Source organism: Oryctolagus cuniculus, chromosome 7 (assembly GCF_051225735.1).
Source record: "Oryctolagus cuniculus isolate XC-2025 breed Fujian yellow rabbit chromosome 7, ASM5122573v1, whole genome shotgun sequence".
In the NCBI taxonomy this organism is placed as follows: Eukaryota; Metazoa; Chordata; class Mammalia; order Lagomorpha; family Leporidae; genus Oryctolagus; species Oryctolagus cuniculus.
This window is the reverse complement of record NC_142873.1, coordinates 152101291-152127259: the sequence shown is the minus strand read 5'-3', so window position 1 is coordinate 152127259 and position 25969 is coordinate 152101291. Positions and strand designations below refer to the sequence as shown.

General features: G+C 64.2%; 2 protein-coding genes and 1 pseudogene across 8 annotated transcripts in view; 2 read left to right on the top strand and 1 right to left on the bottom strand.

The window, feature by feature from the left end:
* The first annotated feature begins 5 nt into the window (after positions 1–5).
* SLC66A1 (solute carrier family 66 member 1) lies at positions 6–13159 on the top strand. Of its 3 annotated transcripts, XR_016211255.1 has the most exons (9): positions 39–178; positions 4727–4940; positions 9008–9137; positions 9554–9641; positions 10176–10318; positions 10415–10507; positions 10890–11075; positions 12326–12484; positions 12519–13159. XR_016211255.1 is itself a non-coding variant. In XM_070079214.2 (8 exons), exons 2-8 carry the CDS (start codon positions 4777–4779, stop codon positions 12422–12424), a joined length of 903 nt encoding a protein of 300 aa, XP_069935315.2. In that variant the 5' UTR covers positions 6–178; positions 4727–4776; the 3' UTR covers positions 12425–13159. The 3 variants fall into 3 exon arrangements, 2 of the variants coding, with proteins under 2 accessions (XP_069935315.2, XP_069935316.2); XM_070079214.2 differs by having other exon boundaries at positions 6–178; positions 12326–13159; XM_070079215.2 differs by lacking the exon at positions 39–178 and having other exon boundaries at positions 4733–4940; positions 9012–9137; positions 12326–13159.
* On the top strand, positions 2807–3500 carry LOC149125820 (large ribosomal subunit protein uL11 pseudogene; annotated as a pseudogene). Its single transcript, XR_016211256.1, has one exon. The product of XR_016211256.1 is annotated as a large ribosomal subunit protein uL11 pseudogene (transcript).
* Positions 13160–14915: 1756 nt separating the features above from the next.
* The window catches only part of CAPZB (capping actin protein of muscle Z-line subunit beta), a 119207-nt gene continuing 108153 nt past the window's right edge, over positions 14916–25969 (bottom strand). For 3 of the 4 annotated variants that reach the window (XM_051858034.3, XM_089301421.1, XM_089301420.1), the window contains exons 7-10: positions 19540–19605; positions 18942–19018; positions 17923–18035; positions 14916–15716 (exon numbers count right to left, since the gene is read on the bottom strand). In XM_051858034.3, coding sequence (XP_051713994.3) covers positions 17933–18035; positions 18942–19018; positions 19540–19605 — 246 coding nt within the window. In that variant the 3' untranslated portion in view covers positions 14916–15716; positions 17923–17932. The remainder of the gene's footprint in view (positions 15717–17922; positions 18036–18941; positions 19019–19539; positions 19606–25969) is intronic. The other variant, XM_017346515.4, reaches the window with a different exon arrangement.

The window sequence follows — 25969 nt, the reverse complement described above, 5'->3', positions numbered from 1 at the left end:
ACCGCGGGGGCGGAGCGCCACGGAAGTAAGGGAGCGAGGGCAAGAGCGCGGCGCGGACGCTGGATCTCCAGGGACCGTCTGCCAAGTGCGCGGCCCCGGCGGGGCGGCGGCGCCAGGTCAGCTGACCCAGAGCGCGAGCTGAACCCGGAGGCCGGGTCCCGCGGCCGGCGCTAGCGAGGTGAGACGCGGCGGGCGCTGGCGGCAAGGCTTGGGGCAGGGGGTCGCGACTCCCGGGGCTTCCCTGCCACACCTTCCACCACCAGCCCCTGCAAGGTCCCGGGCTCCCGTCCCCTGCCGGGGGCGCCAAGTGCCGGGGCGAGGCCCCGGGCCGGGATTGGGTGGCCCTCGGGGGCCCATGTCCCCGTCGCTCCCCAACCTGAGGGCGACCAGCGCAGCTTCTCGGGCGTCTGGGCCGGGGTTTGGGTGCGGGTCCGGGTTCGCCTTGGCCTTGTTTTTCCCGGGCCCTGCCGGCGAGGGGCCCCGGCGCCGCTGTCCCCATGGCTGCCCTGTCATTATCCCTCCCGACTGGCGGCCCGCGCGCGTCCTGAGTCACCGGCTGGGCGTCGTGGCCGCTGACCCGGGGACCTGGACAGGGCGCACCCCGAAGCGGCGACGCTGACCGCCCCGCCCTCTGCCCGGGCCTGCAGGGGGGCCCCGGGTTTGCCCGGCCCCGCGTGCTGTGGCCCCCTAGTGTGTGGGGCTGTGGTCCAGCGGGCGCCGGGTCTCGTGCATTCAGCGCCCTGGAAGCTACTGTGCGCCGGGGTGGCCGGGGTCCTGAGGGGTCCTGCGGGGTCCTGCGGGGTCCTGCGGGGTCAGCGGCAGGAGCAGAGTGACCGCCACGGCGGCGGGGGGGGGGTGCTGAGCAGCACCCACGTAATCCCCTGGCCTGGGCTGTGTCCTTTAACACTGCAGACAGCTTAAGAGATGGGTGCTTAAACCCCCCCCCCCCCCATTAGAACTCTGAAGTGGGTCCTTGCTAGTCTAGCCCAGGAGGCTCCACGTGATTGTCCCCTCCACCCGGGGCCCTTCTCGCTCACAACCTTTCCTCTTCCTCCCCCACCTTCCCCTTTGCTGTCCTCCCTGCTTTCTCTTCCCTCCTCCCCCCCACCCCCCTCCTTTCCTGGACCTGGGCTGGGTGGCTGAGCGGGGAGGACCCTGGCCTCTGGGCAGGTGTGTGGTGTGTAGTCCAGCTGGCTTTTGCAAAGCCTGTTTGGTAGGGGTGCGGTTTAGGACCTGGGCGGAGCCTCACGCTCAGGCCCTGGGGGTGGGAGGGGGAGATGGACGGGCCTAGGGAGGGAGGCAGCTTGTGCAAAGGCCTGGGGCGGGAGGCCATGGGTAAGGCTGAGCTGGCGGCTGTTGGGGCCTTGCCTCAAGGACTTTGGACTTGCCCCTGTAGACGGAGGTGGATACTTGGTCTGATTTGGTGGGGGGCACTTTCTTCACTTAGCTGGGGTCTGGGAGAGGAGGTTGGGTGAGGTGGGAGATGCTGCCTCGTAGCACCAGAGCTGCCTAACCCTGGTCTCCCAGAGCCGTGGCCAGGTGCACGGCCCCTGAGTTATTTTCCAATTTAATTTATTTTGAAAGGCAGAGAGTTACAGAGAGAGAAAGAGGGAGAGACACAGAGAGAGGTCTTCCATCTGCTGCTTCACTCCCTAGATGGCCACAATGACTGGGGTCGGGCCAGGCTGAAGCCAGGAGCCAGGAGCTTCTTCCAGGTCTCTCATGTAGGTGCAGGGACCCAAGGACTTGGACCATCCTCTGCTGCTTTCCTGGGCACTTTAACGCAGGGAGCTGGATCGGAAGGGAAGCAGCGTCCCTGGTGCTGCAGGTGGCGGCTTAACCTGCTACAACACAGTGCTGGCCCCGAATTTTGAGCAGGTGCCTCCAAGGGAGACTGCAGGGCACCCCTGGAGTTGCCTTTGCCGTCCCTGCAGGAGGACCTGAAGTCCTGTTGCGACCCGACTCATCTGTTTGCTCGGTGGCCTTTAAAGGAAGGCGCCTGCTGTTAGATCTCCGCTCTGCCTCCGAGTGTCCTGAGCGTGCGCTGCACGGAAGCTCCGTCCGAGGTCAGGGGACAGTGTCATGGGCCCTGTAAACCAAAGTGCTTTCCTCATGACCCCACCCCCGTCCCCACCAATAACACACTAGGATGTGTCCACCCTAGCCTGGTGAAGACCGAGTGAGACCCAGGCCCGAGGGTGGTTGAGATCCTGGGCTCTCATTCTGGAAACAGTCACTGCGCCTGTAGTCAGGCACCTGCCGAGGGCCGCTTGTGCGTGTAGAGCGTGACCGCTGCCTGATGGACAGGATCAGGCAGGGTAATTCACTTGCCCTCGGCCGCTCGGTTTCATCTGTACAGCGGGACGGCATTCCCTGCTTGGCCGGGGAGCGGTGAGGATGACATGGAATGACGTGTGATGAACTGTGCTGGCACTGGAGGAGGGAGGGCAGGGGGGCTGGGAACCAAAGAACTTGACCTGAAACACCTCTGGCCCGGTTCTTCCCCGGACTGTGTGTTAACTTGGAGTGGCCTCGTATGGCCATCACGTAAAGGCTTCCTGTGTCAGCTCGGCTGCTGGTCATCAGCCTGGGGTCCCCCTGTGCCGGGTGCCAGGCGGACAGTGACCTGGGGCGCCCTTGCCCCCAGCTCTGTCCGCGGCTGAGAGTCTGGCTTCCTGAGCAGAGGAGCTGGCTTGCATCATTGGCACTGCCGCTGCTTCCTGCTCCCTGTGAGCTCGGCGGCTCCCCAGGCGTGTCCCAGCTGGGGGCGACGGAGGCTGGAGAGAGCCCCGGCCTGGGGAGGAAGTCCCTCTCGGCTCAGTGTAAAAAGGAGAAGCCGGGCTTTCGGTATTCAGCTCGGAGGAGGCCAAGGTGCAACTCTCTTCGGTCGTCCCGAATCCGGGTTCATCCGACACCAGGCGCCTCCACCATGCCACCCAAGTTCGATGCCAACGAGATCAAAGTCGTATACCTGCGGTGCACCGGCGGCGAGGTCGGCGCCACGTCTGCCCTGGCCCCCAAGATCGGCCCTCTGGGCCTGTCTCCCAAAAAGGTTGGCGATGACATTGCCAAGGCCACCGGCGACTGGAAGGGGCTGCGGATCACAGTGAAACTGAACATCCAGAACCGGCAGGCCCAGATCGAGGTGGTGCCTTCGGCCTCGGCCCTCATCATCAAAGCCCTCAAGGAACCCCCCCGGGACCGGAAGAAGCAGAAGAACATCAAACACAGCGGCAACATCACCTTCAACGAGATCGTCAACATTGCCCGGCAGATGCGCCACCGGTCCCTAGCCAGAGAACTCTCCGGAACCATTAAGGAGATCCTGGGGACCGCCCAGTCTGTGGGCTGCAACGTGGACGGCCGCCACCCTCACGACATCATCGACGACATCAACAGTGGTGCCGTGGAGTGCCCGGCTAGCTAAGAAGCAGAGAGGAATCTTGGAATAAAGGATCATCTGACAAGTGGAAAAAAAAAAAAAAAAAAAAAAAGGAGAAGCCGGGTAGCCAGCCCACAGGAGGTTCACCCACGGGAGGCTCTGGGACTCGGTCCTGGCGTTGAGTCCTTGGCTTCCTGGCCGCTGGCCCTGGCAGATCACTCATGGTCCTCCCAAGGCCAGGGGTGGGGCACAGAGCTGGCAGGGGCCCAGCAGTCTGTGCTGGGCTTGTCACCGTGGAGGTGGCTCCAGCCAGCCGCCACTTTCTGTGCCTTTTCTAGGGTCGTCACACAGGCAGTGACTGCTCTACCCTTGTTCCGGGGACCCTGGTTCGGGCAACTGGTGGTACCGTCCCTGCAGCCCGTGCAGGCAGCCATCCTGCAGCTTTGTTAGTAGTGAGGAGCTGGGGGCCACTGGGGGCCCCTTGCTGGCAGCATCCCGCACGCCACGTGATCTCCTGGGAGGACATGGGCTGGAGCACCTTGAACTTGAATCCCAGCCAGCGGTGCCTCCCTGCCCTATCTCACCGATGTGGAGGTGGCCCTACTTTATTATTGTTTTTAAGATTCATTTTTATCTATTTGAAATGCAGAGTGACACAGAGAGAGGAACTTCCATCCCCTGGTTCATTCCCCAAATGGCCACAATGGCTGGGCCGGGCCAGGCCAAAGCCGGGAGCCTGGTTCCTTACATGGGTGGCAGGGGCCTGAGGACTTGGGCCATCTTCCAGTGCCTTCCTGGGTGTGTATATGAGCAGGGAGCTGGATTGGAAGCAGAGCAGCCGGGACTCACACCCCAGCACTCCGACACGCGGTGCTGGTGTTGCAAGTGGTGGCTTAACCCGCTGTGTGTGAGATCCTGGACTTAGGCCTGGCCTCCGCAGAGCGGCGTAGCATCATTACAGAAGAACCGGAAGCAATCTGGGTGTGCCGGGGTTCTAACAAAAGGCAGCACTGGGGACTCCATGCTGCGCTCTCTCTGAACTCATTAACCTGCACCGCAACAGCGTGAGGGAGGCAGTGTTCTTGCCCCCATTGTACAGGCGAGAGAGCTGAGGCATGGCGAGGCCGAGCGCCTGCTGAGGCCATGGCGTCACAGGCAGTGAGGCTGGGATCTGGAGGCGCTGCCCCGACGGCAGATCCCCGCTCCTGTGCGCTGTGTGGTTGCCGTGCTGTGTTTCCGCCTGCGAGCCTGCCGGCTGCCCGTGTGCCCGTGTGCCCGTGGGCGAGCACCAAGGCCCGGGCCGGGCTGTCCGAGGCTGAAGCCGCCCTCTCTTCCTTCCTGCAGAGCCCTCCTCTCTGCTCGCCCCCCGGGCTGGGGGCTCCCGGTCCGCAGCCATGGTCTGGAGGAAGCTGACCTCTGGCAACTTCTCCAGCTGCCCCAACGGCTCCCGCCAGTGGATCTGGGACGTGTTCGGCGAGTGTGCCTACGACGGCTGGGACGAGGCCAGTGTGGGCCTGGGCCTGATCTCCATCCTCTGCTTCTCAGCCTCCACCTTCCCGTGAGTAGCACCAGGCAGCCGTGCCAGGCAGGGCTGCACGGTGGGTGGGGGCGGGAGCTCCAAGCACTGCTGGGAGGGCCCACCTGGCTGGCCTTGGGCCTCTGCAGAGCCCGTGTCCGCCCCACCCTCCCTGACGTGTGGTGGGGGGCAGTGCCTGCCAGGCACGGCCTCTGTCCTCCAGGCATGGGCAGTGTGGCAGCGGAGACGGTGGTGGCAGTGGGCGTGGCCTTGTGTGACCACTGCTGCTGTCGGGATACAAGGACACACTGTGTAATGGCCTGGTGGTCTGGGGCGGCCACACTCAGCCCCGCTCCCACCTGGGCAAGTCATTTCACTGCTCTGTGCCTTGGTTTCCCCACCTGTAAAATGGGAATATTGTTCCCCATTGTTGCTCTGAGAATAACAAAGGGGAGCGTATGCCAAGGCTCAAACTGGAGGCTTTGCACTTGTGTGCACGGTCTGAAGCTGTTGGTGGTGCTGGCTTTTTTCTTTCTTTCTCTTTTTGTTTTAAAAGATTGGTTATTTATTTGAGAGGAGAGTTATCGTCAGAGAGAGAGAGAGAGACAGAGAGAGGGGTCTTCCATCCACTGATTCACTCCCTAAATGGCCACAATGGCTGGAGCTGGGCTGATCTGAAGTCAGGAGCCAGGAGCCTCTTCCAAGACTTCCACACGCGTGCAGAAGCCCAAGGACTTGGGCCATCTTCCACTGCTTTCCCGGGCCATGGCAGAGAGCTGGTTCGGAAGTGGAGCAGCTGGGACTTGAACCGGCGCCCATATGGGATGCGGGCACTGCAGGCGGAGGCTTCACCTCCGACACCGCCGCGCCGGCCCCAGTGCTGCTGTTCCTGCTGCTTCCTCGTGTGCAGCATGGGGGAGAGGCTGCTGCCCTGGGCGGAGGCAGGCGGGCTTGGTCGTGAAGGAGCTGGGGCAGGCATCCGGCCGAGTGGTTAAGCGATGGCTCTGTCCTGCGTCCGGATGCCTGGGTTCGGTGCCCGCCTCTGGCTCCCGACTCCAGCTCCCTGCTAATGCAGACGTAGGAGGCAGCAGAGATGGCTCAGGTGACTGGGTCCCTGCCAGCACGTGGGAGGCCCGGATGGAGTCCTCAGCTCCTGGCTTCGGGCCCCCTCGCTGTGGCAGGATCTGGGGAGTGAACCAGGGGATGGAAGATCTGTCTGTCTCTGTCTCTCTGCCTTTCAAATAAGATGAAAAAATAAATAATAAAAATGTAAACAAACAAACAGGCCGCGAAGGGTGTGTAACCCGTGAGCTGTCCTGCGTGGCTCAGGTGAAGAGAAGGCTTTTGTCGGAAGCGGGCCGGTTTCACAGCGCCACCGGGGGCAGCCACGCGCTGCAGTGAGCCCAGTTCAGTGCCCAAGTCCATGGTTCTGGTGTCTACAGGCTGTGTAACTAGCGCCACAATTTAGTTTTTGAAGATTATTGATTTGAAAGAGTTATAGAAGAGAGAGAGAGAGAGAGAGAGCGCTCTTGCATCCGCTGGTTCACTCCCCAAATGGCTGCAATGGCCAGGGCTGGGCCAGATTGAAGCCAGGAGCTTCTTCCAGGTCTCGCCCATGGGTGCTGCCTTCCCAGGTGCATTAGCAGGGAGCTGGATTGGAAGTGGAGCGGCTGGGACTCCAAGTGGTGCTCTGATATGGGTTGCTGGCGCTGCAGGTGTAGCCCAGGCTGCTGGGCCACACTGCTGCGCCCCCACTATCTTTGAAAGAAAAGCTACTTACTTTATTTGAAGGCACAGAGAGAGAGAGAGAGAGAGATTGATTTCTCATCTACTGGTTTACTTCCCAAATACCTGCAAATGTGGGGCTGGGCCAGGCCGAAGCCAGGAACCCTCAGCTGCAACCTGGTCTCCCACCTGGTGGCAGGGACCGCAGCACTTGAGCTGTCACCCGCTGCTGCCCAGGCTGTGCGTTAGCAGGAAGCTGGAATCGAGAGTGGAGCTGGGAATTGAACCCAGGCCCTCCGGCGTGGGGTGCGCCTGTCCCAAGTGGGGTCCTAGCCACGCACCAGATGCCCACCCCTCTTTTCGCTTTCTGCGTCATATCCTTTGAAGTGGAGGAGTTTTAAATTTTGGTGATGTCCAGTTTATCCACCTTTTCTTTTATACTTATTTTTTGTGTGTCATAGCTAAGAAACCGTAGCCTAATTCAAGTACCAGAAATTTCCCCTTTTAGGAGTTTTGTGGCTGGGCCTCTGACATTTAGATGTTTAATCCGTAGCACGTAGGGGCCTGATCACATTGTTCTGCTGTGAACAGCTTGTTGTCCCAGCGCCACGTGTAGAAGAAAGATTGTGCCTTCCCCACTGAATTGGCCCAGCGTCCCGTCTGGGCATGGCAGGGAGGGGCGGAGAGGGAGGCTGGAGGAGGGAGGCTGTCCTGGGGACTGTGGTGGGTGGATTGGAGGTGCCCCCAGGAGGCAGGTGGACAGGGCTGGGGGACTGCCGGAGCCATGGAGAGACTCCCTGTTGTGGGCAGGATGAGAACTTCCAGATCTCTCCAAGGAGCTGGCTGAGGCGTCCGCTTCCGGCCAGGGTCTGGCTGGTGGACCACAGGAGCACCGGAAGCCTGGGAGAGAGCCGGAGTGGCGGCTGGAAGGGTGGCAGCTGTCCCCCTGCTCTCCGGGACCTGGCCTCTCCTGGATGGGACAGAGAGTGGCGTGGGCGTGGCTGAGAAGCACTGCCCTGCCCTCCCGGGCCTCTCGGGCCTCTCGGGTGTTGAATGTTACGGAGAAGGAGGAAGGAGATGCGGCAGAGCCCACGTGGACGTGGTCCTGGGAGGAACCGGCGCTTCCTGAAACTGAAGATGAAGAGGAGGGGTCGGCCGAGCGGGGCTGCGGGAGGGGCTGGCGGGCCGGGCGGGGCGAGGGCTTTCCTGCTGAGCCCCGGGGGTGCCCATGGGTTGGAAGATTGGGGTTTTAGGACGATCCCTGAGAGGGAGAGGGGAACGAGGCTGGGTTAACAGAGGGAGAGGGGGCGTGGGGGCCTGGCGTGGGAACCAGGGCCAGTGTCCAGCTCCCTCTGTTGCTGGTGTGTGGGTAATGGGTGAGATAAGGCAATATTTAGTTTCTATCTACATTTAAAAAATTATTAATTTGGGTGGGGGGAGAGCGTGAGTGTGCGCTCCTGTCTGGTGGTTTGTGCTCCCAATGCCCACAACAGTCAGGCCTTGGCCTGCTGTGCTGCCCCCACCCCCTCCATTCGAGAAAGCAGCCAGGGTCTCTGGGAAGTGGTGCCAAGCACAGACCTGACTCCAAACCTCGGGATGCCGTGCAAGCCCAGAGCAGGTTCAAGTCCCGGCTGCTGCACTTCCCATCCAGCTCCCTGCTGGCGCACCTGGGAAGGCTGCAGCTGGTGGCGCCCAGACTTGGATCCCTGCCACCCACACGGGAGACCTGGCTGGAGCCCCTGGCTCTTGGCTTCAGCCTGGCCCAGCCCCAGCTGCTGTGGCCATTTCTGGAGTGAAGCAGTGGATGGAAGATTCTCTGAGATGTTCTCTCTTTCTTTCTTTCTTTATTTATTTATTTGACAGATAGAGTTAGACAGTGAGAGAGAGAGAGACAGAGAGAAAGGTCTTCCTTCCATTGGTTCACCTCCCAAATGGCCGCTATGGCTGGAGTTACGCCAATCCGAAGGCAGGAGCCAGGTGCTTCTCCTGGTCTCCCATGGGGTGCAGGGCCCAAGCACCTGGGCCATCCTCCACTGCACTCCCTGGCCACAGCAGAGAGCTGGACTGGAAGAGGGGCAACCGGGACCAGAACCCAGCGCTCATATGGGATGCCGGCGCTGCAGGCAGGGGATTAACCATGTGAGCCACGGCGCCGGCCCCCCTGAGATGTTCTCTCTGCCTTTCAAATAACTAATTGTTTTAAAAGAAAAAAACAAAGCCCAAAATTTAAAAAAGAAGGCATTCTGATAAGAGCCCTCCCAAGGACAAAGCAGGCCTGAGAGCCAGCTGCAGGACGGGTGGGCTCTAGCCTTCCCTCCACCGTCCACCCACCTGCCCCGCTGGCTGCCCCGGGCCTCTGAGCACACGCAGCTCCTCTTCCACAGCCAGTTCATCAAGGCCTGCAAGACCGGCAACATGGACCAGGCCCTGTCCCTGTGGTTCCTCCTGGGCTGGATCGGCGGAGACTCCTGCAACCTCATCGGCTCCTTCCTCGCCGACCAGCTGCCCCTGCAGGTGCGCTGGCCCCGGGTGGGGCGGGCTGCCCAGGCCGGCAGGAGGAAGGCCCGGCCTGTCATTCCCTCTGCCTCTGCCCGCCGAGCTGTGCGACAGTGGGCAGTCACATCAAGCCGCAAGCCCGCTGGGGTCTGCCCCTGGGCTGCCGTGACCTTGAGCGCGCATTCCAGGTGTCTGGCTCTGAGAAAGGAGGTTTCCCGTAGGAGGCCTGGCTGGCGTCGCTCCCCTGGCACTGTGTGCCCACGGGGGCTAGCGGGAAGCCTTCACGGCTCCCAGGCGTGGCCGTGGCCCTTTGCTCGCCTGGGTCTCATTCTGCTCAGTGGGAACGGGGGTCCCCTCCTTCAGGGCAGGGTCCCCGGCTGGGGCGTGGGCCGGAGCCTGGGCCACAGCCAGCGCCGGACCCGCTGCCCTTGCAGACCTACACGGCCGTGTATTACGTCTCGGCGGACCTGGTGATGCTGACGCTGTACTTCTACTACAAGTTCAAGAAACGCCCGCCTCGGTGTGAGTATGGCGGCCGCTCTGTGCCAGCACTCGGCTGGCAGCCAGAGGGCCTGGAGCCGGGACGACGCGGGCTCCCCGCTGCTGGGCGATGAAGCCGACCTCGGCAAGGCCTTGTCTGCGAGGCTGAGCCTTTGTTGGCCAAGGTGGAGGCTGCAGGGCACTGGGCGCACCTGACGGGGCGGGGTTCTGCTAGTGCTCGGCCTGCAGGCCTGGCGGGGGCTCCTGCCTCCTCCTCCGCGTGCAGCCGTGCGTGCGGGCTGGGGAAGTGAGGCGAGGGCATCCTCTCCCAGCCTGGCTGCCTCTGCCCTCCAGGGTTCCGCAGGGGCACTAGGCCCGGTCAGCTGGGGGGTTTTCTGCTGTTGGTGACCCCGCTGTCCCCCCGGTTCGCCTTCCACCCTAGGAGAGGTGTTCTGTTTGACACCCTCCAGCCCAGAGAGGCTCGGTCACCGGTGTGAGGTCACACAGCACTGAGGGTCAGGGCCAGGGTTCCGCTGCCAATCAGACCCCAACCCCGCCCCCCTGCCCCGTGTCCAGTGTCTGTGCCCATCAATTCCGTGCTGCTGTTCGTCATGGGGACGGTGTGTGCTGTGCCGCTGCTGAGCAGTGCTGGGCCCGTGGCCGCCCGGCCGGAAGTCTTCCAGGGACGGACACTGCTGTCTGTGGAGCCAGGCAATAAGGTGAGGCGAGGGCGTGGGGCTAGAATGGGGTGGGGGTCCAGAATGCCTGGGGCCAGGTGGGCTGCAGGCTCACCCCCCCCCCCCCGCCCCCGCCAGCCCTTCACCCGGCAGGAGGTCGTCGGCTTCGTCATCGGCTCCGTCTCCAGCGTGCTCTATCTGCTCTCCCGGCTGCCCCAGATCCGCACCAACGTGAGCCGGGGGTGGGCCCTCCGGGTGGAGAGTGGGTGGGAGTCTCAGGTCCGGGACCGCACTCCGCCTGGGCTTGGGCAAGGTGATCCCACTCTCCGAGCCTCCGTCGTGCCCCCAGCACCCGGGCCTGCAGGTGCCTGTGAGACCTGCGTGTGTCGCAGGGAGGGCAGAGGTCAGGCAGAGGAGGCGGTGGGGACTGGGGTGGGGAGGCAGCTGGGCCTGAGAGACTGCAAAGCCAGAGAGTGGGCGCGGCCGTGTGGCCTCGGAGGGCGGGCTCCAGGAGAGGAAGAGGAGGAGGGCCGGGTGGGGCTGGTCCCAGGCCAGGCTGGCCTCGCCACACCGTGATGGGCCAGCACGACCCCTCCCCCCGCCGCGCCCCCAGTTCCTGCGGAAGTCCACCGAGGGGATCTCCTACTCCCTGTTCGCCTTGGTGATGCTGGGGAACACGCTGTACGGGACGAGCGTGCTGCTCAAGAACCCCGAGGTGGGCCAGAGCGAGGGCAGCTACCTGCTGCACCACCTGCCCTGGCTCGTGGGCAGCCTCGGGGTGCTGCTGTTGGACACCGTGGTATCCTTCGCGGGTGCAGGGCGGCGCGGGCGGGGGCTCTGCCTGCGGCCGCTGCGGATCACTACCCCTCCCTCCCTTCCTCCCTCCCTCATTGACTCAAGAGCGCACGCTTCTCGTGTGCCGGCCATGCAGCCAGGCCGTGGACCCACTGAGCAGGAGCGGACCGGCCCTCGTCCAGGGAAGCCTGTGGCTCCGTGGGGAGGCGGAGCGGGCACACGGGATACCAGATCACGCCACCGCCGTGGCCCCGTTGCTGCCGAGAGCGCCGGGCGGTCTGCCTGCACGGTCAGCAGAGGTCTCCACAAGTCTTGTTTAAACTGAGCCTGAAGAAGTTAGGCAAAGGCGAGGGAAGACTGCTCTAGGCACAGCCTATGCAAAGGCCCTGGGGAACGCAGGAACCAGCCCGGGAAGCTGTGGGAATGAGAGCTGCAACGTGATGACAACGCCAGTTACGGTCGCTTCCCAGCCGCGCGACACAGGGCAGCCGTCGACCTCTGGTTGACCGGGGCTGTCTCACCCAGGTGATGGGGGCAGAAGTCTGAGTACCTGGGGGCACGCACCCGAGACGGCCCTCAGCCAGTGCTCAGCGAGGGTTCACTAAACGAGTCTCTCTCTAAGATTTATCTGAGAGGCAGAGAGAGAGAGAGAGAGAGAGAGAGAGAGAGAGAGAGGTCTTCCATCTTCTGGTTGACTCCCCAGATGCCACAACAGCCAGAGCTGGGTCCACCCGAAGCCAGGAGCCAGGAGCTTCCTCGGGGTCTCCCGCACAGGTGCAGGGGCCCTCTACTGCTTTCCCAGGCCGTAGCAGAGAGCGGGATCGGAAGCGGAGCAGCCGGGACTCGAACCGGCGCCCACCTGGGATGCTGGTGCCGCAGGGAGAGGCTTAGCCCACAGTGCCAGGAGTCTTGAGAGAAATTCACCGAGCTGCCCTTGTCTCAGCGTTTGCTGGGTGTGCGCACAGGAAGTCAGAGCTCTAAGCGCTAGCCCAGGGGAAGCCACGGAGCTTGTAGAGTGGACAGACGAGGGCCGGGGAGGCTGCCGGGGGGAGGCAGCCTGGCCCGGGGTCTGGCTAGGGCTTGAGGAGCCCGGCAGACATCCGGTGTGGAGGGCACAGTGAGAGCAAAGGTCGGCGGGCCCCAGTGACCCTTCCCACCCACCGAGGGGGCGAGGGAGGGAGGGTGGAGGGAGGCCACTCCGGGGGAGCCCCAGGCCCCCCGCCTGCCAGGTTTGGCCTTAACCTGGGCCCTCAGATCTCCGTCCAGTTCCTGCTGTACAGAAACCACGCTGCCGCCGCCTCCGCCACCACCACCGCCACCGCCGCGGAGCGCGAGCCCCTGCTCCCTAGCTGAGCAGCCCCCGGCTGAGCCCGGGATGACGGAGCCCTCCGCGTGCCACGCCCAGGCAGGGAGGTGGAGCCTCCACGTGCCACGCCCAGGCAGGGAGGCGGAGCCCTCCGCGTGCCACGCCCAGGCAGGGAGGCGGAGCCCTCCGCGTGCCACGCCCAGGCAGGGAGGGTGTGGGCACTGCTGCTGTCCCGTGGCCCAGCTGCCCGTCCACCGAGCCCCGGCCTCCCAGGGCGAAGGCTGCCGTCCCTGGGAGCCTTGGGGGCGGGGCTGCCCTCACACCCACCTACCTCATGGTGCCTGAGCGCCCCCTGGGGACCCCGGCTGGCCTCTCAGTCCCTGGGTGCGCGGGCCCGGCTGCCTGGCAGCCACTAGGGGGCGTCCTTTCTGTAGACTGCTCTGGGCCGCTAGGGGGCGTCCCGTCGAGGTGTCTGTAGACTGCTGCTCTGGGCCGGCTCCGTGGCAGGCCCCACCCTGGGTGCTGGGGACGCAGCGGCACGAGGGGGCCAGGGTGGGGGGAGCTGCTGCTCGGTGCTCAGCAAGAGCAGGGCAGTCAAGGTCCACCCTTGGTCCTGCATCTGGGTGCCCGTTACCTCATCTGTGAAATGGGGTGACGGTACCGCAGCGTCAGACGACCTGAAAACGGCCCCGGGGTCCCCTCAAGCCCGCAGGGTCTAGTGGTCTGGCCCTGCCAAGAGAACCGCAGACAGGGCTCGGAATCCAATAAATCAATAGCAGCTACCTTCTAAGTTCAGTTCGTACAGCCCGCGGAGGATGTCCTAAATATCCAAATGGCCCTTGGCAGAAAAAAAGATTCCCCACCCCACAGAGGTGCAGTTAATGGGGCTGAGCTCCAAAGCTGAAGAGACAACCAGGGAGACCTTCCTGGAGAAGGTGGCGGCCAGCAGGATGGGTGGGACCTACAGGGGGAGGGGGCAGCGGGGGCAGGGCTCGGCCCTGAACTGTTATTGGGCCCCAACAGACTGCCTGCTGCAGGCGGGGGCCAGGGCCTTCCTGGGAACTCCCTCGCGGGCAGGAGGGCCCTGCGGGGCACAAAGCTGAGAGCAGTGAGGGGTGGTGGAGTGGGTGGGGCAGCTCCTAGCCCCCTGCCTACCTACCTGGCTTTGGCCGGGGCTGGCCAGGGTTCATCTTCCAGCCTTTATAGGGTTTGCGGGTTATGGGCAGGGGGACGTCAGGTTCCCCACACGCTAGCCAGCGTTGAGGAAGCTCGCAGGAGGAAGAGAGCTCGGCCGCCGTGACCGGCCGGAGTGCATCTTCACGGGCCCGGCTGGGGTCACTGCACCGAGGCGGCAGGCTGGCACTACTCCACAGTGCCCGCCCCACCGCACAGGGCAGAGGTCGGCCGGGGATCGGGAGACAGGGTTCTGGGAGCTGGGTCCAGCGGAAGCCAGGGAGGACCCCAGAGGTAGGTGGGCAGTGAAAGGGGCCGGGGAGACAGAGCCCCGGATTGTGCCATCTGCCAGCAGTGCTCTGGCCCCACGGTGCCTGCTGGGCTCCCACAGAGCCCCCCCTCCCCCGGCTGCCTCCCATTCTGCTACCTGGCATCCAGGGGCACCTGCGAGGTGGGGGACGAGCTGCCCACCCCAGGAGCGCATCGCCTGCAGCCCACAGACCACAGGCCACTCCACCCCCACCCCACTGCTCTGCCATGTACTCAGCCTCTCCCTCCCTGTCTTGGAATGCTCTAGGGGCCCTGCCAGCCAGCACGCCTGGGAGGGTGCAGGGCAGGGACTGGCCAGGCCACAGCTCCCCACTCACTCCCTCCCATCCAGCAAACCCAGTATCAGAGCCCCAGTCACTAGCATCCAAACTAGCAGTGGTGGCTCCTGCGGAAGATTCCAGAAGACAGAGCAAGATCCAGCCTGGCACAGCACAGCTGCGACTTCCAGGTTTCACGTATGACTTCTGGCCACCTGACAAAGGTGAGCGGCAGGCCCTCGGCACAGTGCGGTTCAAAGCGGTGACCAGAGCGAGGCCAGCATCGCAGCGTCTCAGTCGCCCATCTGTTCCGCTTGCGTGGCAAGAGCTGCTGGAACCCCCCAGGGTGGAGAGGACGCAGGGCTCTGCGGTTCCAGCTCCCGTGTGCTGTGCTGTGCTGTGCTGCACTCGGGGTGGGGGTGGGGGTCTCGTGGGCAGCAGGCGAGGACCTTCTGGCCTGGGGTTTGTGTGGGGGGAGAAAGGCCCATCCTGTAGCTTTGTGGGTTCCCCAAGCCCACAGCCTGCTTCCTCCCACTCTCCCACTTGAAAGGGGCGTGCCGGCACCTGGCTGGGGAGGCACGGGGGTGCCCAAGGACCGGCCTGCGCAGGCGCTCCACAGCCGCCCCGCGTTTCCCCACCCGGCTGGTCTGGAAGGGGGGGTGCAAGGAGGCCCAGCGGCCGGGGCGTCTCCACCGTGGAGTCAGCCCTCCCCCTCCCGGCTGAGGCCACGCGGGCCTTCGAGGGAGGCGGGCGAGAAAGAAGACGGCAGACCCAGTGCTAACTGCGTCCCAGTTTCTTTTTATTTAATTTTTTTGTTCTTTTTTTCCTTTTTTTAAGTATGGAGGCTCAAGTATAAGATGTAGATATTTTTTGTTAAGCTTTACAAAAAAACAAAATAAAACAAAAAACTCCTTTTGCATTCCGTAAAAATTGACAGAAAAGCACCTGGCCAGAAGAGCAGCCCCGCCCCCACCCCGCGGCCTCCGAGGGACAGGGGCAAGCCTGCACAGGACGGCTGAGCCCCTCTCCTTCCGCCCAGGGCTGGCCCCTGTCCCCCGCCCCCCGCCCAAGCAACTCCCAAACGCACTGGAGTCGCACCTCCAGGTTTCCTTCTGTCTCTCACACACCACAGTTATTTCATAAAATTTTTTTGTTTTACATTTTTTACACCAATGTAACAAAAAGGGGGAGGGGAGGGGCTGACGGACAGCGTCTTTATGCCTAAGGGGGGGGCGGGCGGGGCGGGCCGGGCCCTCGCGGGCTCTATGCAGACACCAGAGTTCTGACAGCGGAACGGTGGGAAGCAGGCCTCGGAGCCGGAGCAGGGCGGTGACTGGGCTTTATTGGGGAGATGGCGCTGTGCGGTCGAGGATGCGCGTTGTTAGGGGCCTGTCGGGGAGGGAGGGGCCGGGGACAGGGAGCAGAAAACGAGTTTTCTAGGAAAGGAACCTAAAGAGTGCGCGGCGTGTCCGGCTAGCGCGGAGCAGGGGCTTAGCTCTGCTGCTTTCTCTTCAAAGCCTCCACCAGGTCGTTCTTAAGCGCTTCTTGTTTAGATTTGTCTGCAAAAGTCTGCACAGACCTGCAAGGGAGACAAGGCGTCAACAGCGGGCCGAGTGGCAGGAGCATGGGGCCGTGGGGCTCGCGCCTCCCCGACGTGGCCGGCAAGGTGCTGGGGTGTGGGCTCGGGCACCCCTCTCCCAGGTCAGCACAGGCCCAGCCTGGGGACCGGGAGCCTGGGATTTGCTGCAGGGGGCGCGGCTCAGGGGAAGCCAACAGGGACAGTCGCTCGTGTCTGCCAGGCTGACCATGACCGCAGCTAGTGGAACCCAATGGTGGCCTCCAGGCTTCCAGGCACAACGTAGCAAGGACCCCGCTTCCAATCAGCTGCTGGGACTAGGAGGGGCCCAGGAGGAGGCTCGGCCCCGGCCCTGCGGAGAACAGGGGGCAGGGGCTGCCGCCTGGCGAGTGTTCCGGAAACCAGCGGCTGCACGGTGGCGCATGCTGGGTTCACGGCCTGTGAGCAGCTGTCAGCTTGGCCCGGAAAAAACCTTGCCAGGATTCCAAATGCGGCAGAGGAAAGGGTGGCCTGGGCCCCCGCTGGCGAACCCCAAGCTTGCGGGGTGGGGTGGGGTTAAAGGGACTGGGAACGCTGCAGTTCGTGGGCGTCACCCACCTGAGTGCTCTCCCCCACACGCATCCCAGATGAGCAACTGGAGCTTGGAGAAACGCCCCCGGCACGGCCCTGACCTGTCACACGCACTGGACAGACGGCCGGCCAGGCGCAAACAAAGTGGCTGGCTAACTTTCTCAGTGCAGAGGCCGCTGGGCGCCACGCTGGGCTGGCCGCGTGGTGAGAGCCTCAGGTCTGACGTCAGACCCACGCAAACCATGGAAAGGAAGGGTCAGGTGTCCCCGCCACGTGTGCGTGCTGGGGAGAGCAGAGCGAAGCAGGGCCCAGGAGACTGGATCCTGGGGACCGAGTCCTGGAGACGCCAGAGTGGGCACAGACAGGACTCGAGCCGTCAGCACAGGCCGAGGAGCGCCCGTGGGAAACGCCGGCTGGGGCAGATTTTGCCCCGAGTTCTGCAGCGGCCAAAGGCAGGGTGGTGGCTCCCAGGCGCCCAGTCGTGGGCAGTGCTCTGCGGGCCTCACTGAGCTCACGTCGGAGGGCGTGACCAGAGAGCAGCGGCTCCCTCGCCCGGCACAGCTGGCTCTCCTGGGGAGACAGGACGCGGCGCTGGGTCCTGCCAGCCCCGCTGGGTCCTGCCAGCCCCGCCCCGCAAGGACCAAGCCCAGAGTCAGAACCAGGTTAGAGCTGTAGACGTGAACTTGGAGCAGCTGGAGGCCGAAGGAGCAGGGCTGGCACTGAGAGGACACTGGGAGGGTCATGGCCACACTCCACATAGGAAGACCACGGCCCCTGCTGGCTGCCCGAGCGCCGCAAGGCGAGGCTGGCGGCTGAGACGCCCCGGCCGTGAGACCCCGCAGCCGCGCAAGGGCGGCAGCCCCGGCTGCTTAGTAAGCACCACCACCCCCAGACTTCCCAGCAGCTCTTCTGGGCTGGGCCTCAGGCCTCGGACCCTGTGCCTGGGGGCTCGGCGGCCCTGCTGGCTGGGTCACCAAACGCCTCATTCTAACAGCCCCCGCCCTCCGCAAGAGCGCCAAGCGCCCTCATCCATCCATGTCTGTCACAGGCTCCAGCTCCGCCATCGGCACGGCCCCGGCACCAGGCTCCAGCTCCGCCATCGGCACGGCCCCGGCACCAGGCTCCAGCTCCGCCATCGGCACGGCCCCGGCACCAGGCCGCTCCAGCAGCAGCCGGTCTGGAGCAGCAGCATCTGGTCAGGGGCACGACGGCTCCACCCCACGCTTGTCCTGAGCCTCGGAGAGTGGGGTCCCCCAAGCCAGCTGCCTCAGTCCCTGTGCCACGGGGCAGGGTGTGTGTGGCTGCAGGGGAAATCCTAAGGCCACCCCGAGGCATGTGGGGAGCAGAGGGCAGCTGTGCGTGCACACAGCGGCCTCCGACAGAGCCCGCGTTAGTTCCCTGGCCTGGGCTCCTTCTGGAGCCAAAGCCGAAACCACCCGTCTCCCCGGGACCTCGCTCAGTGCACAGCACACACCACACACGTGAACGTGTCCGTTACGCGGGCCAAGGCAACATGTTATACGGCCGCCCAGCAGCCAAGAGCGCACGGGGGTTAGTGGAGGTTTAACTGGGCGCGCAGGGCCCGGCGGTTGGTGAGTGCTGTTTAGTGGGCAGCTGTCACGCCTGGCAGGCAGGGTACCTGGATCGGCTCAATTATCAGGCTGGATGTAGATCTGGCGCTGGGTCAGCACTTGGGAAAGCTCCCTCTGCAGCTGCTTAAACTTTTGGTTGTCAGGGATAGCGTCAATAGATCTACAGAGAGCGTTCAGAGGTGAGAAGCAGGCAGGGCGTGGGGGCTGGGTGCACCCGGAGGCTGCCAGCCCGAGACGGTGACTGCGTGGCGTCCCCGCTGCCGGTGAGCGCAGGCACCACCGCCGCTGGAGGAGAGGGTTGGCGGGGTGGGAGAGGGTCTGGTCGGAGGCGGAGGGCCCCACGCTGGGGTCTCTGGGCTCTGGCCCAGGAAGTCAGGATGAGAAGGGCCAAGGGGAACCAGAGGGCAGCTGGCTGGAACCTGTGTCCCAGACAGACCCACGTGGGCGGCTCCGCAGTGGCTCAGCTGGCCTGGGACCACTGGATAGGGACAAGGGGGGTGGCCACCAACGGCACAGCAGAGCCCGTGGCCACACACGGTGGAGAACACGTCAGACCTCAGCATCTCACCCCCCTGCAGCCCCCTGCCTCCTGGACCCGGTGGGGAACAGGGCTCGGAGGAGACCCAGCCTCTGGGCTGCAAGGCCAGCTCGCCGCACTGACAGCCACCTCTCATGCCCCCACGCAGGCTCTGCCTCCTGCTCAGTCCTCTACGGACCCCAAGGACCCGAGCAGGGTGGGAGGGGCAGGTGAGGACCTCGGCTCCGGCTCTGTCCGCCCAGAGCTCAATGGTCTCTCGCCCTCCAGTGTCGCAGGGCCTAAGGGGGCTGCGCAGCTGGGGATGGAGGTGGAGGCAGCCCGAGGGGCGGGCGCAGGAGCTCCGTCCCACGTGGAGTCGGCTGTGAGGGCGTTCAGAGCACGAAGGCCGCCAGGGGCTTCCCTTCCAACACCTGCGGGGCATCTCGGCCCCCAGCCCCCTCTTACAACGAGGAGGCCGAAGCCCGAGCCCGCGGAGCTGTGAGCGCGCAGGCCCTCGTGGTTCTGGAGTGTGAGTTTTGGGTACGTTACCTCAGCCCGTTGACGATGTCCTTCGTTTTCCCAAAGTAGATCTCATTCAGCGTACTTCGGATTTTATTTTCCATGTCCTGGGAAGGGAGTCAGTCACCATAGAGGCAACCGAGGAGCCAGGGCTGCCCTGGCCCAGCCCAGCCTCTCTCCCTACGGGGCCACAGCCAGGGCCGAGCCCCGGCTGCAAGGCCGCCCCTGCCCTCCGTGCTCTGAGTGTGTCCCCGACCTCAGGCCTGGCGGCCAGGTCCCAGCGTTCCTCGGAGCCGGTCAGAACCACACCACCCCTCAGCCCTCCCGCCGATACGGCGAGCAGTCCTGAGACCCCTCCTCCCAGGACAACAGAGGGAGGAAGCCTGCGGCACTGGCGCGGGAGTCCCTCTAGCCCTCGAGTGCTCCAGGGGTCTACCCACTCGATTGGTGCTGCGTGGAGCCACGGGCTGGGCAATCACCCTGGGAGCACGTCTCGCAGGCGTGGGGGAGATGCCAGGAGGCCAAGGCAAACAAGCTGTGCGCCGCCGGCGAAGCGGCTCCCAGCCTCCCTGGAGACGGCCCAGGCTGCGGGGAACACAGGAGCCTGGAGCCCGCGGGGCCCACTCACCTCTACCAGGCGCCCGATGTTGGCTATGTGTGGGGAGCAGTCACTCACAGTCTCATCTTTCTCCATCTGCGAAAGACAGAACATTCCCCCGGTCAGAGCCAGAGCCCTGGGCGCGGCGGCGTGGCCCCACCTCTAGCAGAGCCCGCTGCTCTCGCGCGGCTGCAGGTGTGAGGCTGCTTTCCCAGCAGGGGAGCCGAGGCACAGAGGGACAGAGTTCAGATTATAAACGCTCCGTCCGCAAAGGCCCCGAGCCCTGGGTTCAGTGCTGCTGCTCCCCTGGGGGGAGCTGTCTTCCCCGGAGACAGCACCGGCACAGCACCTGCGCTGGCGGCTGTGGGTGCTGGAGGCCTTGCTGGGGGTGACAGCCCCGGTCCACCGGAGTCTGAGCTCGAAGTGATTTACCCAGGCTCACGTAGGCGGCAGTGGCAGACCGAGGCCAAACCCTCTGTGGCTTCAGAGGCTGCAGGGAGGCCAAGCCGGTGTCCGGCGGCCTCTTCCCAAGCCAGGCAGCCTCGGTCACAGCTCAGTCATCGGAGCTTCGAGGGGAAGAGGCAGGCGGGGAGGTGGCTGTCCCCGCGTCCCCCAGCCCGGACGAGGCTCTGGACTCTTGCAGGGCAGGTTTTCCTGCAACATCTCCCAGTCCCTGCAGACACGGACGCTGCACTCAGTGACCGAGGAACGGGAGTGAGAGGGAGGGAAGCGGCAGACGCCTGGCATGGGTGTGTTCAGAGGCTAAGGGCTCTGCCACCTGCCGCCGCTGTCCCCTGCCCTCCCATCGGGGAGAACGACTTTCAGGCCAGGAGAGGCAGACCCGAGCTGCGGACACGAACGTGCGAGCCGTCGCCTTCAACTGCCTGGGCTTCCAACTGCCAACCAAGGAGCCCAGGACAGCGCGCCTCAGGGACGCGCGGACACTAGAGGGCGACAGCGGCCAGTCCCCCTTTGCAGGAGGGAGAGGAGAGGGGAGTCAAAACCGCTGTTGACAGGACAACCACCTGGCGGCGAATCTTATACCAGGTCCGGGGCCGGCAAGGACTCACTGAGCGCAGTGTCCCCCGCGTCCTTCTACTGTGATGGGGACACCGGGCTGGAGGGCAGCCACTCACCTGGGGCCAGGACGCCAGCCCTGCGGCTGCAGCCGAGTTGCGGGCAGGGCACTGTGGCCCGGTGGCCTCGCGGCCGTTCCCGTGGGGCGTGAGGGGAGGCACAGCTGGGCATGAGGTGGTTGGGGGTTACAAAAGAACTCGAAATGTGGGTTTGGGACAGGCCCTGACGACAGCAGCTCCCACGTCAGCCGCCCGACTCCACTTGAGCCTTGGCAGCGAGGCCCGAGGGGAGGGTCCGCCTAGCTCACGGCCCCGGCCCACCCGAGGGGAGGGTCCGCCCGGCTCTCGGCCCCGGCCCACCAGAGGAGAGGGTCCGCCCAGCTCACAGCCCCAGCCCACCCGAGGGGAGGGTCCGCCCAGCTCACAGCCCCGGCCCATTCCAGCACCTTTGCTCTCCCTACTCCTTAGGCCACTGACACCCACCACTTAGTCTGCTCAGAGGTTAACCTCACTGAGTGCAGAATGCAGAACCCCGGTGTGCAAACAGCTCCCGTGGAAGGACGTGTGAGTTTCAGATCACTTCGAGCAGGCCGAGGAGGAGCGTGGCTGCGCCGGCAGCTTCTGTGCAACCTTAGTGGTCAGGTGCTCAACTATTCCTCGTGCCCCGTCAGTGACAGAGACCACAGCCGCGAGGTTCCAGCCTCGTGCAGGCAGCCACAGCGCCCTCTGCAGGGCTGGACTGGTCTGTGAGAGCCACAGATGAGCTCGAGTTCATCCACGGCTAAGGTCGGAACATCGTGACCCCAGGAGACGGCCAACAGTGGGGGTGTGCACGCCTGGTGCAGGTGTGGACGCAGGCGAGCTGGGCACGCCATGCAGGCTGCTGTCCCCAGAGGGACGCTGCCGACGGCAGAGGTGTGACCGATGGGTGGGAGAACATCACACGTGACAGGCACTGGTTGTACAGAGTGAGCTGCTCTCTGGAGAAATGAAGGCCCCAGTTCCCAGGCCCTTCCAGAGGCACTAAGTCTGCAGCACCACGGGCTGTCCCGTGGGAGAGGGCGAGATGCCGCAGCGCGCTCTCTGGCCCCTAGCAGGAGTCCGGGACACGCTGGCAGGCGACCCGGGGCGTCTCGGTCCCGAGACAGCAGTGGTGCCGGCTCCTTCCCTCCAGCCCGGAACAAACTCCACCCCGGCAGAAGGGCAGCGCTGGCCGGAACTTCCTCCTCCTGTTGCCGAGACACCTGGCTGGCGTGTGAAGGGGCTCACCAGCCACTGCTGCACAGCATCAGCCGCGGCTGTGCGTCCTCTCGGCACACGTGGGAATGGGCCCGGTGCCCAGACCGCCCTGCTGGGGGTGAGGGTGGGGTCTCATCCAAATGATTTCCTTCCAGCCCATCAGCCTCCACGCAGAGCACAGACTCCCGGGTACCCCGGGGGAGGGCCAGGGCTCGGAGCTCGCTCAAGACTTTTTTTTTTTTAATTCCAGAGACAGGGAAAGCATCTCACAGCCCAATTGGTGGTTCACGTCCTGAATGTGCCCAGTGGCCAGGGAGGGGCCAGAACCCCATCTGGGTCTGTCATGGGGTGGCAGGAACCCATGCATTTGAGCGACCCCTGCTGTGCATCCAGGAAGCTGGAGTCGGGAGCTGGGCCAGGACCTGAGCCCAGGCCCTCCAGGGCTGGACGCGGACGTCCCACTGAGTCCGGACAGCTAGGCCGAGCGCTGGCCTCAGCACCCCACTTTCCGCGAGCACCAGCAGCCCGAGTGTGGCCTGGCCTCGTGGCAGGGCTCGGGGCATCGTGGTGAGCTGAGTCACACCAGCCTCCTGACCACACCTTGGCTCCTGCCTTCGTGCTTCAGAACCAAGAGCCCCCTTCCAACAAGCAGAAAAGCGAAGCCCCCAGATGCAAAGTGACCAAGAGGTCGGGGCGGGGAGCAGGTGGGCTCACCCACCCTCCTGTGGGCGGTGCCTGCCTCAGGAGCACACAGGGGTCCCACAGGGGCTGGGGCGTGGGGAGCAAAGATCCTGCCCAAGCAGGCATTTTCCATGGCCCCCTCGCCCACTCCCCCAGCCCCCTGCACAGCTGGCCAGGGTCAGCTTGCTAACAGTGCTGACCCACCAAGAACAGAGCTGTTTCTGCAATGCATACATTACTACGTCCGGACAAAAGCCACTGTCAGAAGGAAAACACGCTCAGGGCTGTGGCTACACATGCTCCAAATGGTGCTTCCGACCGAGGCTGGAGTCAAGGCCCAGCTGGCTTGTCCGCGATGAGACCCTCACCTCCTCCTGGGGCCTCGAGATGGGGACAACACGGGCACGTGTCACCTCCAGAGGGCAGCCTGTGCCTCCCGCCGCCTGTGGCATCTCCTGGAGGAAGCCAGCCCCACGGCAGCGCAGCTGCGGCCGAGGCTCCCCCAGGGCCAGAGGCTTGGGCTGGTCCGGGCCTCAGTTTCCTTGCCACTTCCTCACAAGAATATGCTCATGTACATAAGGTGCCTCGGCGCCCCGACCTGCGGCACGGCGCTCCGCTCCCCCCCAGGCTTCTCCGGGCTGCAGAGCTGTGTGTGCTGCGGGCGAGAGGCCAGCTGGGAAACATGCGGCCACACCGGGAAACAGCAGCCAGCCAGCTCCCAAGGAGGACCGGCTCTGCCCGACAGGGAAATTGTAACTGAGTCTGAAGTTGTACGGGTTCTAGAAGACCCGCGGCAACACAGGGACAGCTATTAGGTACCAGGCAGAAACCACGCGCTGAAATGCATGCTGTTCATTTCACCTCTCCCGAACAGCCGTGACCAACGCTGCGGTACCAACAGGCAGCTTCAGAGAAGAGAAGCCGCCCGCAAGCTCACGCAGCCAGCACACGACCGGGCCGGGATCTGAACGGCGAGGCCTCTCCCCTGGCTCGGCCTCACCTGCACTCCTCACCAGGAAAGCCGATGGCAGGCCACGAGGCAGGGCAGGGACACCCGGGCAGCACGGGCTGCGGCCTCGCGCCAGCTTTCCTTCTCGACAACGCCAGGTCACCCAGCAAAAACCTAACTGCCCCCGGAAGCCAGGGTGGCCACCCGCAGCCGCGCCTGCCCTTTGTCCCGGCATCTACGAGGGAGGGCGGGGCCGCCCCGAATGCATGGACTCTCCTGGTCTAACAGCCAAGCCCAGCTCCCAGCGGACTTCCCTGCTGTGACGACCGGGCCGGCGCCTCTGCTGTCCTCAGGCATGCCGGGGTGCCACTCTGAGCAGAAGCCACAGCTCGGCTGCCAGAGACGGTTCACGCTCCCCACTCGACCAAGCATTCCACCTTCATGAAGGGAAACCGCCTGGGGACATCTGGAGGGCCCCTCTCCGGGCGGGAAACCTCGGATCTCTTTCCAGAGAGGCACAGCCCTGCCTCTTTCCACGTCTCTGCTGTCACACAGAAGTAACCTCTCGGCGCCACTCCTTTCCAGCCTGTTGGGCCGTACAGCCTTCCTGCCAAGGCCTCCATGGCGGTTTGCCACGGGGCACCTTCCGCCCACGGCAGGACAGTATGACCCTGGCCATTCCTGAGCCCCCACCGAGCCTGCTGCTTGCTGTCCCCAGCAGCCCCAGCTGCACGGACTTGCCACAGCACTCTGCTTCATTTTCCAGAGAGACACTGGGGGCAGGAGTAGGCATGGGGGCGAAGGAAAGGCCAGAGCGAAGCGGGTGGGCGAGGGCCCGGTGCGCCCAGGCTGAGCTGGCTACAACATCCCCAGGCCTGGGTGCGTCGTGAGCAGTAGGGAAATGTGGCTTGGGGCATTCATCATCCTGACAGGTGCTCAGTCAGCCCTCAAGCCCCCAACCCCAGCAGGGCGGCGGGCATTTGGTGCAGCTGGTAAGATGCCGGTGACTCCAATCAGAGTGCCCGGTAGGTTTTGTTTGTTGGTAAAGATGGATTTATTTATTTAAAAGGCAGAGTCAGAGAGAGGGGTGCGCGGGCTGGAGCCACAGCTCCAGTCCCGATTCCAGCCTGCTGGTCCTGTGCACCCGGGAAGGCAGTGGTGATGCCTGAAGCACTTGGGTCCCTGCCACCTGCGTGGGAGACCCAGATTGAGTTCCTGACCCAGGCCTGGTGTCACAGGCATTTGGGGAGTGAACCAGCAGATGGGAGATCTCTGTCTGTCTCTGCTTACGCAGAGGACACAAGGGCCCAGCCTGGACGCCTGAGGCAGGGGAATGGCCAGCGTGCATCACTCACGGCCCTTCTGCTGGGAAGGCCCCAGGCAGAAGAGACCCCGGCTCAGTGCCCGGCAGCATGGGCCTGGAGAGACGGCTCCCAACACAACGGCTTTCCCTCCTGACACTGTGCGCAGTGTGTGTGAGCTGGGCGGGGGCGGGTGAGGAGGAGGCCGGGCGTCCCTGGAGGACTGCACCGTGGGGGAGCTCTGGGCAGGAGGCTCCTGATTGCCCCCCTCTCTCACACCCTGACCCCACTACACCGAAACGTCTCCCACTCGGCGCTGCCCTCTGTACTCCTGCCTTGACCTCTTTCTGTGCTGTTATCTCCCACCTCCTCGGCTGATCCTCGTCTCCCCAGGGATCTCACTGGCTCCTTCCTCTCTGGCTGCCCAGGGCTGCCCAGCCCAGGCCCTCGTCACTGCTCTCATGGACGACACCGACACCAGCAGCCTCTGCCTGCAGCCCCTGCCCCATGCCGGCTGGCAGAGCCACCTTCTGACAAAGGCACACCTGGTCCGGAACCCCTCCTCACCACCTCCGGAGCCAGCGCGTCTCGTGCCGGACAACTTGCTTCCTGCCGTCAAAGGCAGCCGCGGGAGGGAGCCGAGGGCGGTGCTGCTCAGCGCCTCTCGGGGCGACCTCGCCCTGGGGTCCGCCGTGGGCCCCGCACAGGCCCGCCCGACACCACGGACCACAGCAGCCGCTTGGCACAAGTGCTCGGGCAGCTGGCTCAGCAGCTTCTGCCTCTGTTGAGCTTCATATTCAGGGTATTTCCCTTCGAATGTTTATTTAGCATCTGCTGAACATCAGCCACCGGGGACAGATCAAGACCAAAAGCGGGGCCGGCGCGTGGCGTAGCGTGTAAAGCCGCCTGCAGGGCCGGCATCCCATAGGGGTGCTGGTTCGAGTCCCAGCTGCTCCACTTCCCATCCAGCTCTCTGCTGTGGCCTGGGAAAGCAGCAGAAGATGGCCCAAGTCCTTGGGCCCCTGCACCCGCGTGGGAGACCTGGAAGAAGCTCTTGGCTTCGGATCGGTGTAGCTCCGGCCACTGTAGCTATCTGGGGAGTGAACCAGCAGATGGAAGACCTCTTTCTCTGTAACCCTGCCTTTCAAATAAATAATAAATCTTAAAAAAAAAAAAAAACCAACTAAACAATAACAACAAAAAACTAGTATGGC